Source organism: Acinonyx jubatus, chromosome F2 (assembly GCF_027475565.1).
Source record: "Acinonyx jubatus isolate Ajub_Pintada_27869175 chromosome F2, VMU_Ajub_asm_v1.0, whole genome shotgun sequence".
In the NCBI taxonomy this organism is placed as follows: Eukaryota; Metazoa; Chordata; class Mammalia; order Carnivora; family Felidae; genus Acinonyx; species Acinonyx jubatus.
The window spans coordinates 41,669,330-41,689,937 of NC_069394.1; the positions used below are offsets into that span (position 1 = coordinate 41,669,330).

The window sequence follows — 20,608 nt, forward strand, 5'->3', positions numbered from 1 at the left end:
GAGTTCAGAGAGCCTAACTTCCACCAAGCATTATAACCAATCATCTGAGGAGTTAATTCAATGAGCAATAAATATCCTTTTCCATTCAATTAAAAATCCCTTTCCATTTCATCCTTCCACAAGCTCCACCCCCCCTTCCTCCTTTCTTTCTCCACTAAAGAGATGTTGTTTTCCCACAGTGCTGCGTAAATTCACTTTGTGTTGCCCTCATCCAGCTACATTTCTCTGCAGTTAAATATACTACATGTAGAAATGCAGGCATATGTTCCTTGGCAAATTACTTAACCCTACTAAACTTCAGCTTATCTGAAAAGCCAAAGCTGTGATAATCTTTACCTCCCTGGGCATTTTTGTGAAGATTAAATGAGATAAAACAAGTCCAGGGCACAAAGCAGACATTATAAAAAGCGATGTCCTCCCCCTCATCCTAGAACCCTTGGGTAACCAACTTTCATAACCCACAATAATCACACTTTGAGAGTCACATTTATGACCAAAATTCTGAACTCACCAGATGCCTATTTGTATACTCACAGGATAATCATCAAGCTGAAATGGTAGATAATTTCTACACTCCCCACCCCCTAATCCCACCGTTTACATCATCTAGTGATGAAATAAATGTGCTGACCCCTCAGGAATTAGAAAATCAATCCCAGGAGATGCTTCCACCTGAGCAATGACCATGGAATGGGTCATTAAAATGATTATCAGGGCACCTGCTTGGCTCAGTAGAGCATGTGACACTTGATCGTGGGGCTGTAAGTTGGAGCCCCATGTTGGGTGTAGAGATTACTTAAAAATAAAATCTTAAAAATAAGATGAAATGATTATCCATGGAAGGTATACAGTAAGTATTAATCCAGTGTTGTTTTCAAAAAGTACGACAGGACAGAAACAGGAGAAACAAATGATGAAGATACTCTGGGGAGACAATTGCCCTAAATTTTCTGGGAAGGCAAGGGAGGGGGTGAGGAGGGGTACTTTAAGAATCCTTACAGAACTAAGAAGGACCAGCTGTGACTAGCCATAGTTTACCACGCAAACCCTGCCACTAAACAGTCCCTTGAAACCTTGCAATTCTTTTTTAATATTTATTTATTCATTTCAAGAGAGACAGAGAGAGTGAGAGGAGGAGGGGCAGAGAGAAAGGGAGAGAGATGATCTCAAGCAGGCTCTGCACTGAGTGCATGGAGCCCAGATCCCAGAGGCGGGGCTTGAACTCATGAAATGCGAGACCACGACCTGAGCCAAAACCAAGAGTTGGATGTTTAACCAACTGAGCCACCCAGGCACCCCCACGATTCTTTTTTTTTTTTTTTTTAACGTTTATTTATTTTGAGAGAGAACGCACACGTGCGAACGGGGGCAGGGAAGATGAAGAGGAGAGAGAGAATCCCAACTCAGGGCTTGATTCCATGAACTGTGAGCTCATGGACCTGAGCGAAACTCAAGAATTAGACACTTAACCAACTGAGCCACCCAGGCACCCCTGAAACCCTGCAATTAGAATAATTGCTTTTGGCCTTGTCAGGGGCTACAATGGAATCAAGAGAAAAGTATCCAAGAAATGGAGACCAATCCCACTGTATAAATCACTTTTATTTCAACCTTGGCACTATTGGCCAAGACAATTCTTTGGGGTGGGTGGGTGGTGGTGCATAGGGTGGGGATCCTGTGTACTCTAGGATTTTTACTAGCATGCTGGCCTCTACCCACCTGAGTTCTGGCTAAAAATATCTCCAGGCATTGCCAAATGTCCCCAAATGGGCAAAAGTCACTCCAGGTTGAGAACCACTCGTATAGGCTAATGGTTCCCAATTGTTCCAACTTCACCCCTCACCATCCACTGAATGATCAGAGAAAGTTTTTTTTTTTTTTTTTTTTTTAAACATTTATTTTTAAGAAAGAGGCAGAGCGTGACCAGAGGAGGGGCAGAGAGGGAGACACAGAATCTAAAGCCAGTTCCAGGCTCCGAGCTGTCAGCACAGAGCCTGATGTTGGGCTTGAACCCAAAAAACTCTGAGATTATAACCTGAGCCAAAGTTGGACGCTTAACCAACTGAGCCACACAGGCACCCCTAGAAAGTTTTTATAATATAGGAGACCATTACTGAACAGAGTTTCAAGAAAATTGGCTAAAAAAACCCCATGTAAGGACCTGTACAGTGCTCTATCAAAACCCCTATCAGTAAATACACACACACACACACACACCCTATCTTAGGAAATGAAAGAAAAACATTGCAAGAGTCAACCCTTGATGGTCAGCCTGTTTTTGGACGATCAAAAACAGAAAAATGGATTTTACATTTTTAGGATTATAAAAAGAAAAATATGAGCAGAGACCATATGTGGCCTACAAAAAGTATAAACTATTGACTATCTGGACCTTTACTGAAAAAGTTTGCTGACCTCTGGCCTAAAGGAAGAGCAATTGCTTGAAGATGGCCAAAAAGCAGAACAGCACAGGAACGTTTACCACATCACAACATTCTATCCCCAAACAGAATATTGGTTGAAATCAAGCTTTGAAGGAATAGGAATGGGGAGAGTATATTCCATTCAAACCACTGTTTTCTCTCTTCTATAAAGAGGTTTCTAGCCTTCCCACCTTTCCTCAGTTAACTAGTCTATGAAGCTCTCCTATCTTTCTAATCCCCTAACCAAATTAGACCATAGGTAACTCCTACCCAGCACCAATACCCTCCCTAACTGCTCTAGGCTGCAGCCGTCAATTTAAGAGTTGATTAGATATTACCATTCGCATAAAATATTTCTGTCCTCAACTGTACTGTATATTTCCTACGCACAGGCCCCTACCTCCTTCTGTTCTCTATCCGTCTATCACAGCACCTATCATTTCCCAGAATCTAGTGACATAAATGATGACATTTATTAAACATTTCACGCCCCACACACACTGACTGTTTCCTCCAGTTTTTGCAATAGCCCTACCAGATAGATAAGAGTAAAACCAAACAGATGAAGAAACTAGGATTTAGAGAAGTTCCATAACTTACCCAGTCCACTAGCTCGTCTGTAAGAGAGCTGGGATTACAATACAGCTCTGATCTGACTATGTGTACATAATTCCCTGAACCAAGAGAAGCAGCTTTGCTTAATTCATTTTAAGCAATACTTTATGAGAGATTTTCTAAATGTATATATCAAAGTCAAGTGAAAAAAGATCAAAAGTAAAAACGTAAAGTATCCTGTCTGTGTAGACAAAGATTGGTAGATGAAGGATTATTTACTGAATTCTACATTTAAAGTAGGAATATGTTCTAGGCATTTGGCTAACTTGGTTCCACATAACACGTCCCAACATGTTTCCCTTCAAGACATCACACACCAAGGATCAGCAGCTCTAAGCTCCCGACAACTTTTAAGTCACCCAACCTCCTGCATGCCCAAACCTAAACCAAAACTCACACACACTTACACACACAGACACCCTCTCTTCAAAAGGCTTGCTCAATCCATAATCCTTACCAGAATTTAACATGAATAACAAATAAAGAATAGCAAAATATAAAATAAAATAAATGTTTTAGTACCAATTCTTTCCTCTATCAATTCCTAATTATATATTGAATTACTTGCTGCACGTCTGATCTTGAGGAAAGGAAAGATGAGTCTATGCCCCTTGATTTATGGCTCATCATGCAACTTACTCACTCTGCCCTCGAGGCAACCACAACAGCACGAACAGGCTCAGCCAGCTTTACAAATGAGAAATGCCATGAGGAAATGAGGAAGGGTAAAGCCAGACATGGTGGGAACAAAACTAACATTTCGGGCTACAACTGAGCAAAGTGCTGCATTTACACTGAGCTTACAGAAGTCCAGCTGTTGCCTTCATCTGAGTAGGGGGAACATTTTCCTTAGCACTCTTTTCAGTGAAACAGATTTCAGGATTTGACCCAAACTTATACCATAGCTGAAGGTGGAATTCACAGTGTGAGATTTTGGAGTTCATCAATATTAGCTAACTCTCTCGAGGCGGGGTGAATCACCAAAAACTCGCCACTATTAGCTTATCCAGCCAAAAAGTTACCTTTTCTGACTGCTTAAAAATACACATTTGGTTATTAATTTTCACTTTTAAGTAACCTCTTTTTTAAGCTAAAGCTACATTATAATTGCATCCCAATTAGAAATTCCAACCCCACGCCATTTTTTCCTGTCATAGACCCTTCAGAAGACAAGTTTGTTTCCTCCAATTCTATTCTTACTCTTTGATTTAAAGCACCAATTGCCTAATTGCCAGACATATTACAATAAAATACCTATGCTAATGAACAAAAAGAATAACAAACAATATGGCAAGAGAAAAGTTGGATTAGTATTCCAACAAAGAACTGAATTTCCTACAATTATGTGAAGGAAAGAAGGGAAAAAGCAAGTGATAAATTACCCTTGCGTTCCATAATTAAAAAAATAGGTTCTGTAAGTAAACTTTCATACTAAAGTAGGCTTTGAAAAAAGCAAATCAATGGGGCGCCTGGGTGGCTCAGTCGACTTCGGCTCAGGTCATGATTTCGCGGTCCGTGAGTTCGAGCCCTGCGTCGGGCTCTGTGCTGACAGCTCAGAGCCTGGAGCCTGTTTCAGATTCTTTGTCTCCCTCTCTCTGACCCTTCCCCATTCATGCTATCTCAAAAATAAATAAACATAAAAAAAAATTGAAAAAAGCAAATCAAGAATGCCACTGTCAAACAGAACTAACAGCCAAGGCAACAAAAACTTTTTCATAACAGTAATAAAATGCTGGAAAAAGAATCTAAAAACCCATAGTTTTCTAACTGTATTTCTCAGAAGCTTACTCTTTCCAAGAAGGGAAAAATAATACCGATCCTAACGAATATTACTTCAGGAGGTATTATTTTAACAAAACACAAAACTGATGACTCAATTGTAATCTCAAAGAAATAAAATAGAAGTATGGGCTAATGCCACAAAAGAGTGAAAATGTCTACTTTAGAAAAAGACACGTATGTGGGATAAACAAATTAGGAAAAGAGAGACTCTATGGTAACAAAGTCTTCTAACGCCATCTAAAACAAACCAAAAAAATTATCCCGAAATTCCCAAACTCCGATTTTAAAAGTAAATTATTTTATAATTAAAATAACCACACAAAATTAACATAACTCTGAGTGCTGGCCAAGAATATACAGTATTTCTAGTCACTTACTACAGACCACAAACCAGAGTATTTGTGGATTTGGCTCATATCATGCTGATGAGATGCCAAAGATAATTTTCCCCCTCCAGTGAACAAGGTCAACTACTAACCTAGCTTAACTGTACACTGGGGATATGTAAAATCCTTTTCATACGCAAAAAAGTACCAAGGAGGATTTGGTACTTCCCTCCCCCTTTTAAGAAGGGCAATGAAGGTTTATGCAATTGTTGGATTTATCAGAATAAGCGAGTAAGTGCAGAATGAACCACACACACTATTTACAACTGGAGAAGCTAAGTTAACCTTGAAGATTAGCTGTACTAACATGTACCTGAGGCTTTAAAAGGTCTATATCCAAACTCGCTCAAAGTTAAAAAAAAAATTTTAAGTGTAAAATAGTTTAAATAAGGTCTTAAATCAACAAGGAAGTCCTTTGAAGCTGTTTTTCTTCATCCCCAACAACCTGGTGAGGTTCGAATAATCACAGCAACATTGGAAAGTGTGTGGGAGGCCAGGCACTGGCTACGTGTTTGCATATACTATCTTCTTCTTCTCCTTTTTTTTTTTTTAATGTGTATTTATTTTGAGAGAGAGAGAGAGAGCATGAGCAGGATAGGGTCAGAGGTGGGGGGGAGGGAGGGAAGGAGGGGGGAAAGGGGGAGAGAGAGGATATCCCAAGACTCTCTGCCACCAGCACAGAGCCTGACACAGAGTTCAATCCCCTGAACCAGGAGGTCATGACCTGAGCAGAAACCAAGAATCAGACACTCATCCAACTGAGCCATCCAGGTGCCCCTCTTATTATTCCTTATAATAGGCATGGCCATTTTAAGATGGGGAAAATGAAGCTAAGAGGTATAGTAAATTCACCCCTAATAAATCTGACTTGAGAGCTTGTGTTCTCAACCATTCTGCTTGTAAGGCTTTATCTTGATCTTTAATATATGGGAAAACAGGCCAATATCACTGTGTTAGCACATGCATACACACATACAATCCTTCACCCTCATCAAGAAGTAGTGAAACAGGGGCACCCGGGTGGCTCAGTTGGTTAAGCATCCAACTTTAGCTCAGGTCATATCTTGGGGTTCATGAGTTCAAGCCAGCACTGGACTCTGTACTGATAGCTCAGAGCCTAGAACTTGTTTTGGATTCTGTGTCTCCCTTTCTCTCTGCCTCTTCCCTGCTTGTGCTCTGTGTCTCTTTCTCTCTCTAAAATAAACAAACATTAAAAAAAAAGTGATTGGGAGAACATGAGTATGACACATTTATTAAAAAAATAAATAAGTGGTGAAACACACACACCCCTACTAACCCTTGGACAGGCAGACAAGAGTGGTTTAGTGACTTTTTTTTTTATCCTGATAATAGAAAGCTGTACTAGTGAAATGGCATTTGCTAATAATAAACAGCACCTACGGATCCAACTGGATAAAAATTTTACAAAATTTCTATTCACTCCTCTTTCTTGCTGAATAGTTCAACACGTGCTCAGGAAACAGAATATAAATTTACAAGGGAGATCATCTATTTAAACATGTAACACCACCCTCAAGTGAGCTCTGTAAATTCTCAAATATTACCCCCTAGTTAAGGAGCACGGTTTTTACCTCAGAAGGACTCTGGCTCAAATGCTGACACTTCTAACTCTAAGCCTCAGTTTTCCCAGCTGTAAAAAGGGGGCGACACTCCCCCACTGGTTATGAGGCTGCTGGAGGCGCATACAGTAAGCACTTAACTCACAAGTGCTCACTGCTCTCCTTACAAGGCCAGACTTCATTAAAAAGTTCTTGCCAAAGGCTAAGTAAAATAAACAAAATGGAAGAGGTCTTGATTAATGAAAATAAATTAGTTCATGAACAACAAAGCAAAGAAAAAAATAGGTTAAGAAACCAAGAGGAAGTAATTCCATGCACCACTGGGGGGAAAATAGGATTCTTTTTTTTAAATGGATAAAAGAAGTCATTTATACAAATAGTCCCATAATTGAAAGGTCTTTTCCACAGGAGAAAACTATTAATTTCCAAAAAAAATCTAAGATAATTTCTTCCAAAAATAAAAAATAAAAATTGAGGCCTCAATCCCTATTTCACACCCTCACCACCTCACCTGATTAAAAAGCTTACAAAATGCTACCCATCGTTCATCTGCTAAATGAGGTCTTCTTGTCTGCTGAGACTGCATAATTTAAAAAGCAGGTAACAAAACTGCAACTTGAAGAACTCAGAGAGAGACCCAATAACTAACACCAGAAGTGGTCTCAGAACCAACACAAAGACAAAAGAGGGAAATAAGCACTAAAATAAGGACGAGAACCGCACTCAAGAAATTCCTAAACCCTTTCTTTTATCAAAGTGGTCATACTTTTTCATTTACATAGCTCCTAGTGGTTTACAAAGCTTTCATTTGGGAATACCTGAGATCAAAGTAAAGCTTGGAGAAGGTAAGTAACTTTCCCAGGAAAGTAAAGCTACATATTCTCTTACTTGTTCCTTTCCAAGGGTTGGCAAGAGCCTCTCCCTCCCTTGCTGGTTTACCTGGTCCAACAGGTATTCATTCCCTCAGGAGCAAATGACTCTCCATCTACTTGGCAAAACCATCAAGGATGTGTAATGACCATCTTTAGGTTTCCAAATTCAGTGTCATTTCCATATTAGAAAGGGAAATATTTAGTGAACTGAAAGAACTCTTTGGTCCAGACATTGTAGAAATCCTATGCATAAATAAGGACAAGTAGATAGTCATATTTGGTATGATTGTGTTTTTTAGTTTATTTATTTGAGAGAGAGAGCATGAGCAGTGCAAGGGCAAAGAGAGAAAGAGAGAGAGAAACCCAAGCAGGCTCTGTGCTATTAGCACAGAGCCTGATGTGGGGCTCAACTCACGAACCATGAGATCATGACCTGAATCAAAATCAAGAGTCGATGCTTAACCGACGGAGCTACCTAGAAGCCCCATTATGACTTTTTGAGCTGGGGACTTTGGTGGTCTAGTCAAGGAAATAATGATTCCTTTGAATAGAAGTCATAAAATAATTCGTCACAGCTGCAATATAAAATAAAAACCACTGTTAGGAAAGCTTAAGATTTCTTACCCATTAAGTGGGGAAAAATATGCAGATAAAACATTAATAAGAACATTTAAGATTAAAATCAATTTTCTGATTGGTAATAAAACTATAAATCTAAGACTTTTCCAATGTAAGCCCAAAGGAAGTAGGATATAATTAAGCTATTTAAGAAACAGAAAATAGTGGGGTGCCTGGGTGACTCAGTTGATTGAGCTGACTCTTGGTTTTGGCTCAGGTCATGATCTCACGACTTACGGGATCGAGCCCAGCATCAGGCTCTGCGCTGACAGTGTGGAGCCTACTTGGGATTCTCTCTCTCCCTCTTTCTCTGCTTCTCCCCTGCTCATGCACTTGAACATACTCTCTCTCAAAATAAATGAACTTGAAAAAAGAAAATACCTTAGTTTTTCCAATGAATGCATTACTAAAGGGCCATGAGATCATACTCCAAGTGTGATATGTCTGAAATGGAGTCCAAGTTTGCTTTATTCACAATTTCTTTGTTTACTATAGTCAAATATTTCTGATTTTCATCTTCATGGCACTTGAAAAAGAACCACCAACAATAGTTTTAGAGCTAGGATTAATTTGAATGACAAGAAAACAACAATAATTGTCATAGCATCCTATATCTATTCACTTAAATGTCAGATAATTCAGGGGTGCCTGAGTGGCTCAGTTGGTTGAGCATCCAACTTTGGCCCAGGTCATGATCTTCAAGTTCGTGGGTTCGAGCCCCACACAGGGCTCTGTGCTAACAGCTCAGAGCCTAGAGCCTGGTTTAGATTCTGTTTCCCTCTCTCTCTCTCTCTGTCCCTCCCCTGCTCATGCTTTCTCTCTCTCTCAAATATAAAAACAAAAAAAAATTTAATGTCAGATAATTCAATTTTATTTTAAAAAGTACTATATACCAGTGCAAAGCAGAGAGCAAGTAAAAAGTCCAGATCACCACAATGAAAATGCTTACTAATAGCCCCAAATTTTATACACGTGAAGGTCACAAGAAGCCAAGGAGAAAAAAAGAAAAAAAAAAAAAAAAAGGATGAACTTTTAATAAATTTTCCCTGAACTGTCAACACACTGAGAAAAACCAAAAAACCCAAATATAAGCATCTCTTGCTTGTAGCTGTGGAAATTTTTACTACCATGTGACCTATAATCACTAGGGGAAGATTTTCTTTGCTAAAAGAGGATACTGAATTGTCAAGGATAAACAATTCTTAATATACTGCCTTTTCTACTCAAATTGTCTTTTTCTAAATTAAGATAACTTTATTAGACTTTCCCTCCATCTATTGTTTTTTGGATCTCTTTTTGTCTACCTTACGACTTCCCAAACTCCAAAACTGTGAGCAAATAAAATTTCTGTTGTTTAAGCCACATAGTCTATATAGTATTTGTCATGGTAGCCCTAGCAGGCTAATACAGCATTCAAACCAACAAAACAATCAGTAAGAATTTTTCTGGTGTCCAAACCTTTTAACTCTTACAAAAGTTCCCTCAAAATGAGCTTACTACATCCATCTCCCAGCACTACTAGGGACGCTAAAGCAAATTTCCAGCTAACTACTTCCAGAAAGAAGGTAGACATAATGGGTTTGACCTGCTTACAAGGGGTTAAGAAAAACATGCAAACATTTTCCAATCAGGAAAGGAAATTCTGAAATAAAACAAGAATCAGGCTTTGGCTCCTAAAAAATGAGAAAGTTTAAGAATAAACACCTATGACCCACAGGTTCCTGAAAGAACTTAAATGCAATTTTAAGTTGGTTCTCATAGTGGCTTTGGGTGAGTTGCCCAATGCTTCTATTACTCAATTTCACATCTGATGTTAGCACATGACTGCTTATTAGTTAGCACTTTTAAAACTTACTGGATGAAAGATGACGAGTCAGTCATTCATGACTACAAGATTTGTGATTATAAAATTTACTTTTAGGATGCATATTGCATCAAATATGCTATTTTGGTAATGAAAGGATTTTGGGGTAAAGTCCCCACCTCATTGTACCATCTCAAAAGAGGACTCATTATAATCACCATACGTATTTGAGAAACCCAAGGAGGGTTAAAAGAAATACCAATGAAACGTTTGTAAAGAGCATATATTCCGCTATTTAAAAAAATGCATATCCATTTGAAAGGTGTCAAAATAAGCCCTAAAACAAAGATAATCAAGAATAAGTGGCCTTGGAATCAGTTATCAAAGAAGGTAGTCTTCACATTCTTCATCAACCAAAAAACCAAAAACACTCCCATAATGTGAAATGGAAATCTATTTTAGATATGTTCAACTCACAAAAATCCAACTCTAAATCCATCACACTAAATCAGTATTTAAATTAATTAAATCATAACTTTGAGGGGCGCCTGGGTGATTCAGCTGGTTGAGCATCGGGGTCTTGATTTCAGCTCAGGTCATGATCCCAGGGTCATGGGATCGAGCCCTGTATCAGGCTCCGTGATGAGCAGGGAGCCTGCTTACGATTCTTATTCTCTCTTTCCCTCTGCCCCTCTCCCCTGCTCATGCAGGCGCTCTAAAATAAAAAAAAAATAAAAATAAAAGGTACTTTGAAAGATGCCTATAACTATACTATTAGTTCTTCCTAGCACAGTAGACAAATTTTGGACAGGTCAATTTCATTCATACACTAACAAAAGGATTTTAAAGTTTCCTGAATTGCCATTTTATCTGGAGCTACCTTTTCAAAGGATTCTTGGGTAATCACTTAAAGGATACACTCTGTCATTGCTGCAACATCCAGTTTATCAATATCAGGTGAACCAGGGCAACACTTCTTGAATTCTTTTCGAAGATCAAAAAAGGAATAGAAGCATTCAGGCAATAATACATTCTGAGGAAGGACAAGGTAGACACTGTTAACTCGATGAATTTAATGTTTCTCTAATAATTAGGAACCTAAGAATTGCATGGAGTATATTTTACCAAAATTAATTTTTAAAATTAAATATAAGAGTGACTATTTTCTGGTACTGTATTATATCCTATATACAAGTGTCATGGAAAAAAATTATCTTATTTTAAGGCAATAGATTACATTTGTGTTCCATTACACATTCCATTCAAAACACTTCTGAAGCTATATTTGGGCTGTCATACATTTTCTAACTGATAAAATTACACTCTTTTCAGCCATAATCATTTCATAGTCTATATTTTCAGGCAGCAACATTAGCCCTCTCAGTTCTCATAAAGATGCTTATATTTACAGTGTCTACCCAGATATAGGATTCAGTTACAAAACATAGTTAAATACTAGGCTCATATAATACTCATATTTTTATACTAAAATCAGAGCAAGATAGTAAATTCCTGATTACCTAAAAAGCATGATTTTGTGCCAAATTATAGTCCCACATTAGTTTTGTGACCAATATTCTAGCTATACCTGAGAACTCAAATTAGACTCAAAAAAAAAAAAAATCACAAATCTCAAGGGTAAAGAAGAACTAGTTACCCTACTGTTCTTAGCTACTAGTACTACTCTCGTACTTATTAAGCAAGTTCAACTGTCTGGGCAAATATTGTACTAATGCATTTTTGTTTCCCTTAGTAGAAAAAAGTCCCATCTGTCAAAGATGAATTTTTTAAAACTGAATTTAGATTTTTCTTACAATTTCAAAATAGTTTCTGTTGATTTACTGGGAATTTCTACCTACTTATACATTAGAAAGTCAAGGAAATAAAGACTTAATGTTTGCAACCATAACATTTATACAATGTCTCTTTCTATTCAGATTTCCTCATTGGATCTATCAGATATACACCTGCTCATGCTATAATTAAAATAGATGTCTGGCAGGGGCACCTGGCTGATTCAATTGGTAGAGCCTACAACTCGATCTCGAGATTGTGAGTTCAAGCCCCATGTTGGGTGTAGAGATTCACAAAAAAATAAATAAAATCTTAAAAAAAATGAAATAGATATCATTGTACCATTTTCAAAACAGTTTTCAAAACAGTTACTTAAAAAAAATGGTGAAATCTTCAGGATTATCTACAAAAATGTTCATTTAAAACCTGTTGATAACTCACATTTTACACTAAAAGATTTTAAATCGCTGTATCCACTTAAAAATACTTAACATTTAATTCCTACAAAAGATATTGATGTTATATTAATTATAAAATAGGCTAAAAAGTGTGTGTAGTATGAATGCTCCTTGTAAAAATGAGGCTTTTCTACAAAAACCTGGAAGAATATTTTCAAATATGTTCATATTAGAGAAAAATAATAATATTGTTTTCTGAATGGCAGATTATTATGTTTTACCATTTTCTCTCCCCCTTCCCCCCTGCCATGAATAGAATTCCTTTATGTTACTAAATTAGTTTCTGGTTTTAGGATACTAAGTTGGTTCAGGTTTCTTTATGAAAATCCTAATAGAAGTGATTCAGGAAAATGTCTCAATTGTTCTCTGGAGGTTTCCCCACATTTTAAAGCAGCCCATCTAAAATAACAAAAACAGCTGTTTTCCTCAAGCCAAATAGGGAAAGTATTAAGTTTTATCCTCTCCAAAAGAATTTGAAAGGGGAAAAAAAAATCCTCATATGTCTATTTCTGGATCAAGGGGATAGCAACTGGTCTAACATTTAATTAACAAAAAACACTCCCCGTGCCCACCCCTTTAGCCAAGTTATTACAAAAGTTGCTATAAGAGGAGTGATTTTCTCAACCTTTAAGATCTAGGAACTTGAGTTTCTCCCTTGAATTTTTGAAATTGTCATCATATATTTAACTCCTTTCTTTCCATTTCCCTAGTGAGGTAAAAAGAAAAATCTGTACTGACTAGTCACTACTATACTTGGGACATCAATTGTCAGTCTGAATCTTTCTTTGAAGACTTGCTTCATCCAGTTTCTTGAAAATACTTCATCTTTTCAAGTTCAGTATTTGCCTACCACAATAAAAAGTTACAGTTCAAACTAATTAAGTTGATAAGATCAACGATATTAGCAATGATTGGCTACATTGGGGCTGCCCTCTGCTGTCTCCATTTCCCCACAGCCCCCTCAGTATTCTTCCCAGAGAGGAGTCACATTTTTACAGTAAGATTATGTTTTTTTCACTCCATACCCTTTTCTATGTCAGAAAGACCAGCAAAGGTAAAAGATGAAGGCTGACCCTACTGTTATGATACAGTATTTAATCAGTTTTGAATATTTACTTTAAGTCAAAGTGCAGTATGCTATAATTAATGTTTCACTAGTTATATGACTAGGTCTTTACACAGTACAAAGCTCTTTAATGAAATTAGTTACGATTAACAAGGTTTAATAAACTATTTTTCTTTGCTCCTTCCTTTCTAGGATAAAGCATTTTCTACAGAAGGGAATATTACAATGTCTTAAAATTTAAAAGTAAATGTTCTCTCCTGCCTACTTGCTGTTACTTTAAATGTCAAAATTCAGCTAATATGCTTAGAAAAGGGGGAATGGCAACCATCTCAAAAACTTAACATAAAACAAAAAAGAGAAACTTTTGTTAAGTCACCAGAGGGTATCTATAAAATTACTGCAATCTCAAAGATCTCTATTAAAGGGTCATGATTTTTTTTGTGGTAAAATATACATAACACAATATTCACCATTTTAACATTCAATAATATACACAACACAATATTTACAGTTCAGTGGCATTAACTACATCTCACACTGTTGTGACACCATTACCACTATTCCTTTGTTATCTTCTCAAACTGAAATTCTGCCAGGAAACAATAACTCCCGACACACATCTTTTTAAAATGGAAAAACTTGGATAAACCATGGGGGGAAGAAAAAAGCCTCCAGTCACCCCCAAAGGAAGGTCCAATCATTCTCCGAGAAGCCAGCACTCTTACCTTCTTGGAAGCCTCAGGATGCAAGATTTGCCTGACATGAAGCTGCCCGTCAGTACACAGACAGAAGGAAGTTCCAACCCCAATATTCAGTTCATTGCTTACTGACTGGTTAAACTGTAAACAAGACACAGGGATGCAACTTAAGCAGGATTTACAAACTCCGGCAAAGTGGCCCCACGTGTTGGTAACCAACGAAAACCACGCTGCCATAAAAGAGGACACCAGTGCTGGGGCAACATTAGAAAGAAAGGCTCCGTTCCCACAAGCTATCTAGAATCCTTTGGATTGACAAGCTTTCCAATCAACCCACAGTTCACCCGCAGGAGAATTTAGTATAGACATTCTCCCTTCAGTGCCCCCGTCTACTTTTGCGCTAAATCCACATTCAAGACTTTTAAGTCGGGTCTCGTTTCATCAGCAGGTTGCCTTCAGATTACATCATTCCCTGGTGTTATTCTATGTTCGGATGTTTCAAGATTAAGAAAGATGCCAGTTTCTGATAAGCAAAGGCGGTTAATGGGTATACAGACCTCTGGGAAGTCTGGCAACACTTTCCCTGGAACACAATCCCAAATGATAACTTTCCCCTATTAATTCGCACCTCGTGTCCTGGCGCACAGGCCAAGAGAGCACCGGACACGCACCTGTGCACAGGTGTTTAGCGCCCCGCCCTATCCCTGATCCAGTACCCGTCAGAACCAGGAAGCAGCAGGTTTTTAGGTCACCTCAATTCTGTTAAGGGGATTCCACCAGTTTCACAGTGACCCAACGATCAGCCCTACGTCTTCGGGTCTGCAAGCCCTCCCCAGCTAGGATCAAAGCCACTGAAGAAGTAATAAGGGAACCCAAACCGAGCCTTTAGGAGGAGTTCAGAAGCTTGAAGCCAAGCAGGCACCCTCAGCTTCCCACCGAACTGGGGCCGCCTCTGGCACGCCTCGCGGGGCCCACCCGCTCATCTACACTACAGCGCCCTCTGTCCTAGCGTTGAGCCACACACCCAAAGCCCCGCAGAGGACGGGCGCGTCGGGCGTCTGGGCCTCGGGATGGGGGCGCTAGGATTCAACCTCTGCTCCTCAGTTGGTAAAACCCAACTGCTCCTGAAGCCCCAGGAAAGACTCGAAAACTAGCAAGTTTGGGCCCACGACGCTAGGGGCTGGGAGGCTTGGAGGAGCAGCGACCTCCTCCCAAGAGGTCCACCTCGGCCTCCAAGGCCGGGTTTCCACCCACGCGGTTGGGCGTCTTGCCACTCTGCCCCGGGGATGTGCGTGGACCGGCCGGCGAGGGCGTGGGACCTGGTGTGGCTGGGCTGCCTTGCGGGGGACGCCGGAGTGGCCTGGATAAAGGTGGACCGCGCGGCCCAAGGCTGTCACCTGTCGAAGGGCTTGGTCCAGCTGCGGCGCGGAGGACAGGCTTTCCGCGTCGATCTTCGTTTCTTCTTTACAATCCTCCGTCAGCTCCAACTGATCCGGTCTAACTAGCACTTCATGCAACTGTCCCACCTCCAGGGCGGAAAGAAACTGGGGTCAGTTTCCCCCTTCCTCAATTTGGAAGCCTCCATATTCACCCTCCTTCCTCGCTCCCCTGCTGGGGCGGCCAGCGCGGCTGCAGGGTTCTGGCCACAGAATCAAAGCTCACTCGTCGCGAGCGGCTCCGGTGGCAGAGAGGTCGGCACGGCCCTGCCTCCGGCCCCACCCCCACCCGGATCAGGTCGGAAAGGCCCAGAAGTGGGAACCCGAGCCCCAAGGATCTCACCCCAGCTCCGCCGGGCGTCCCCCGACGGGCAGAGAACCTGGCTCGGCTGCGCCCGGCCGCTCCCCCTGAGCCAGATTTCAGATTACTGAAACGGTTCCCAGGCCGTTGGCCAACAAGTTTGGTTTTACTCTGGATTCTGTAGGCCTCGGGTCCAGCCTCACAAGTGGCTAAACGAGAGCACTTGTTTACCGACTCTCCAAACTTCTACAATAAACTTCTTGCCCCACTCCTATCAATTGGACAGAAATCTGGAGGAATACCTTCTTGTTGGCCAGATCCACGACTTTCCATAACAGCAGGATCAGCTCCTTCTCATCCGAGCCCAGCTTGGCCCCGGTGGCCCCAGCAGTGATCCCAAAAAGCACCACCAAGTAATCCGGAGACGCCGTCATGACGATAGGTGGGGAGGGGGAGAGGGGGGTCGGGAGGCGGTGAGGCGGGGTGGAAGTGAGAACGAGAAAACCCGTGCTAAACCCTCTTCCAAGAGAAAAAGAAGAAAGAGCGCCCGCCCCCCCCCTCCTCGCCGCCGCCGGTGCAAAAGGCGGTAACCAACCACCCTAGCCCACACCTGGTCGGTGCTCCACACCCTGGGCAGGAAGGGGGTGGGAAGGAGGGCGCAGGAGGCCTGTCCTTTTTGTATTCAATTGCCCGTGCGTCTATGCAAAAAGCCAGGAGCTGGGCTGCACCCCGGGTGGAGCGCGCAATGGCTGAAAGCTTTTCTGTTTTGGGATGTGGCTCTACCTGCCCGCCCCTTCCCCCTCCCCCACGTGGTGCAGGTAAGAGACACCTGGCGGCGCCGGCCCATTGGCTCCTTCAAACCACGACGTGGCAGCGGTGGGGGTGGAGGCCGCCTGGGGAAAGGGGAGGAGGGGGTGGGAGACAATGGCTGGATGAATGGAGACTGGAGGGCGAGAAAGAAGGAGGGGGAGACGTGAGGGGCGGGGAAGAGGCGGTTGCCACCCGAAGGGTAGCCGAGGCCAGACGGGAAAAGGGTGAGGGGTGAAGGGCGCGGAGGGGAGGGCCGGAGTCGCTTGTGGGGGGTCACCCCTTTGGAGGTAATCGAGAGGGATGGGGGGCATGGAAAAATGTCGACTGTGGGGGAACTAAGCCGGGGGTTCTAAAGGGTCAAGGGAAAAGGCCTGGCGCAGGAAGGAGAAAAGAGGCCAGAGGTGAAGCCTGGGGTGCGGAGCTGCTCAGGGCGCGGCGCCCCAAGAGGGCGAACCGCGGAGGGAGGCACCGGCCAACCATAGCCGGGAAGCGGCAGGGGCAATTGCCAAGCACCGGGAAAGCCGCTCCTGAGCCCAACACACCTTTAAGTGCAAACAGTAGGTGAAACCTTGTGGGCCCTCCCTCTCTCCCGGCCAGAGCCCAGGCCTGAGCTCCTCCAAACCCCGGGACGCTACCCACCTTCTGGAGACACAGCCAGACGCCCGGGGCAGCACGCCCAGCCACCAAGTTTCGCTCAAAGGCGCAGAGGCTGCGCGCTACGGAGCAGGGAGTCCCCGCGAGGAAATTTAGGCACAATGGACCCCACTTCCTTGTCTCTCTTCTACTTCTTAATTGCCACGTCTTGTTTGGTTCTGGCTGCTAGCTTGAGACTAGAACCTTCTCCATGGCTGGGCCCACAAACTTTGTTTTGCTCTGGGCCCTAAGTAAAACATACTAATGTTTTCCTAAATCAGGCCAAAGCAAATTTTCCCTCAGTTCCCAGTTCTGACCCCTACGTCCCTCCTCATACCTTTGCCTTTGTACTTATGTGTCGGTTTGGCCAACTTTGCGAGCAGTTTCCCTTCTCTAGCTAAGCATGGTCTGCACAGAGGCTTATGCGCCCACTATCGCCACCCAGCCACCAAGTCAGAAGGCAATGTGGTTGGGACCTGTTGACGTGGGAGAGGAAAGAGCCAGAGGTGACGTTTCCTGGAGTTTTATGTTTCCAACTTATCTATTATTGGAGAACCGAAATCGGTCCGAAGTATTACTTAGTTGGGCCCAAGGTGTCCAGCCCTTTGTGTTCATGGTGTGAAATCAGGCAAGCATATATATAGTCACTGCCGGAACCCGCTCCGGGTACAGATCTGAGAACCTGTCGGGATGCGTGTCCGGGACGGCGGGAGAGCGCGCTTTCCCCGTCGCGAGGCAGCGCGGACACAGTGGGGAGCGGCTGAGCGTTCCGGGGGCAGGGAGGAGGGAGTCTGAGGAGCCCAGGGCCGCGCCGCTGCGTTTCCCGGCAGGACTGTGCGGGCGGAGGCGCTGCCGCCCGCGGCGCAGGTAGCAGCTCGCGTCCCCAGAGAGCGGGCGGAGGCTGGGGCTAGGTAGCGCTTCACCGGCCCACGAGAGTGCTCGGGGCCATCCTCGTCCGCAGCTCGAGCTCCAGGGGCGAGTGCTTTCAGTTCCTGGACCGCAGAGTGCGTGGTGGGGAAGGCGCCCCCCGCGGTTCTCGGCGGGCTCGCCCCTCACCCCCGGTCCCCGAGCCGCGCTCCCCGGCCCGCAGGCGCTGCGGGGGCAGGGACTGGGCGCGGAACAAGACAGGGAGGGACCTGGAAAAACCACCCAGATTGCATTGCAGTGGGCGAGGCCGCCGGAGGAGCCGGTTCCCCCGAGCCGCCTCCCCGCGGGGCGTTCTCGATGCGCGGTTCCCAGGTGCTCGGCTCTGCCTGGGCCGGGAGGTGCCGCCTGGAGGGGACGCGGGGCTGGGTGCGTGGCCCCTGCGGGGCGGACCCGAGCGCGAGCCGCGACCGCCCGGAGGCCCAAGGCGGGACGGCGGACTGTGGCTGAGAAAGTGGTTAGAACGGCTCTGAAGTCCTGCTCCGCCTGTCCTCTGTGGCCTCTGGTCTTCGGATTAATCATTTGTATAGCGCGTTTGGATAAACTGGGAACTTTACTATCCGCGCGTTTGTCGGGGATTCCGCGGCGTTATCCATATTCGATTTGAATCACCGAGCTACCCCTTTTCAGAGCTTGGCTTCTTCCTGTTTAAGGAAGTCGGGTGCCTGGGCTCTGATTTTTTTAATTTAAATTTGGACAATTAGGTTACAAGGGCAGGGATTTTGTTTTGTTTTGTTCTCTAATGTATTCCCAGGGTTGGAACAGAGCTGGACACCTACGAGGCACTCAACAAATATTTGTTGAAAGATTTTAATGAGTGACACGCACCCATCTTTGCAGCTCTTGTTTCCTAGCGAGGGCATAGTTCATCACTGCGAAGGTGAAATTCTGAAAATGGTAGTCTACCGGGAATTTAAGTCTCAAGTGTTTAAAAAGAGTAGGTGCTAATTCTTCACCAAACCTAATTTTTTTAAAGACATTAAACTCTCATAAAATACAGGAGTGCCAAGGAAACAAAATCTACGTAATACATTGCAGCTCTGAATACAAATATGTTTTATTGTCTATCCTCACCATCTAGAATAATTCTGGTTTAGTAACAATAAGCAGTAGGAAATGGCTGGAAGGAGCCTTGAATGGCTCATTTACCAGTGATCTTCACTCAAGACCACACCAAAAACTCCCAAAACAAATGAGAATCTGTTTCTTTTGTTTTTGTTTTTTGAAGCAGCAGAGACCCAATTGCAAGACAGGCTACATAACTTGCCAGTATTAAGGGAAGAACAAAGACTGAAGAACTCAGTCTTTAAATTTCAAGTTAAAGAAATTTATGAGACATGACAACTATATGCAACATGGACCCTGGACCTGAAAACTTTTTTTTTTCTTAATTTAATAGACATTATTAAGACAATAGGAAAAATTTGAATAAGGGCTATAGATTAAAAAATGGTATTGTATCTGTTAAATTCCTGATTTTTATACTACTGTGGCTTGGCAGGAGAATGTGCTTTGTGTTAGGAAATACCCAGTATTTAGGGATAAAGGGGGATTCATATAAATAATTTTACTCTCAAATGATTGTAAATATACATACAGAAGAGAGAAAATGATAAAGCAAATGTGGCAAAATGATAACATTGGTGAATCTGGGTGAAGGAATTTTTTATACTATCCTTTAACTTTTAAAACTTTTTAAAAAAATTTCGGAGGACTTTTTGCTGCAACTACCATTTGGTGTTTAATAAGGCTCTGATGACTTTCTATGCTAACCTAATCCTTCCTCCTGTAGAATGAATCCATTTTCTTTGTCTTTTCCTTAGTGAAAGAAGGAAATAAAGGTCATCACATTTTTTGTATAACAATCCTCTTATATACTTTAAGGTTGTTCTTAAAAAAATTTTTTTTAATGTTTATTTATTTTTGAGAGACAGAGAAAGCAGGGGAGGGGCAGAGAGGGAGACAGAATCTGAAGCAGGCTCCATGCTCTAACCTGTCAGCACAGAGCCCGACGCAGGGCTCCAGCCCACAAACCCAACTGTTGAGATTATGACCTGAGCTGAAGTTGAAGTTGGACATTTAACCTACTGAGCCACCCAGGCGCCCCAAGTTTGTTCTTAAATAGTTTTCCTAGACTGAATTACTCCAAGCTCTTTAAAGCTTTCATTGTGAATCTTACTTTTCTTCTTTTAATGATCTTCATTATACTCCTTGGACCCTTTTCCTTTTATCACTTTTAGAGAGCCGCTCTTGAACTAGACAAAATTCAAACGTGTCTACCATGGCCTGACCTTTGACACAGTGGTATCTATATGTCATATTCTTATAACTTGTCATACAATTCCCTTTTTAAGACTACAGTAGCATTACATTTGCTGGCTCCAGTTTTGTTTGAGATCTCTAGATCT

The 20,608-nt window shown here is 42.4% G+C and overlaps 1 protein-coding gene across 6 annotated transcripts in view; it reads right to left on the bottom strand.

Moving 5' to 3' along the window:
* Positions 1–16,596, bottom strand: part of ESRP1 (epithelial splicing regulatory protein 1) — a 64,352-nt gene extending 47,756 nt beyond the window's left edge. For 2 of the 6 annotated variants that reach the window (XM_015072164.3, XM_027064215.2), the window contains exons 1-4: positions 16,136–16,559; positions 15,494–15,622; positions 14,124–14,237; positions 10,999–11,113 (exon numbers count right to left, since the gene is read on the bottom strand). In XM_015072164.3, coding sequence (XP_014927650.1) covers positions 10,999–11,113; positions 14,124–14,237; positions 15,494–15,622; positions 16,136–16,267 — 490 coding nt within the window. In that variant the 5' untranslated portion in view covers positions 16,268–16,559. Of the gene's footprint in view, positions 1–10,998; positions 11,114–14,123; positions 14,238–15,493; positions 15,623–16,135 lie in introns of all 6 variants that reach the window. The other 4 variants (XM_015072165.3, XM_027064216.2, XM_053208112.1 and 1 more) reach the window with 3 other exon arrangements.
* Between the last annotated feature and the right edge of the window lie 4,012 nt (positions 16,597–20,608).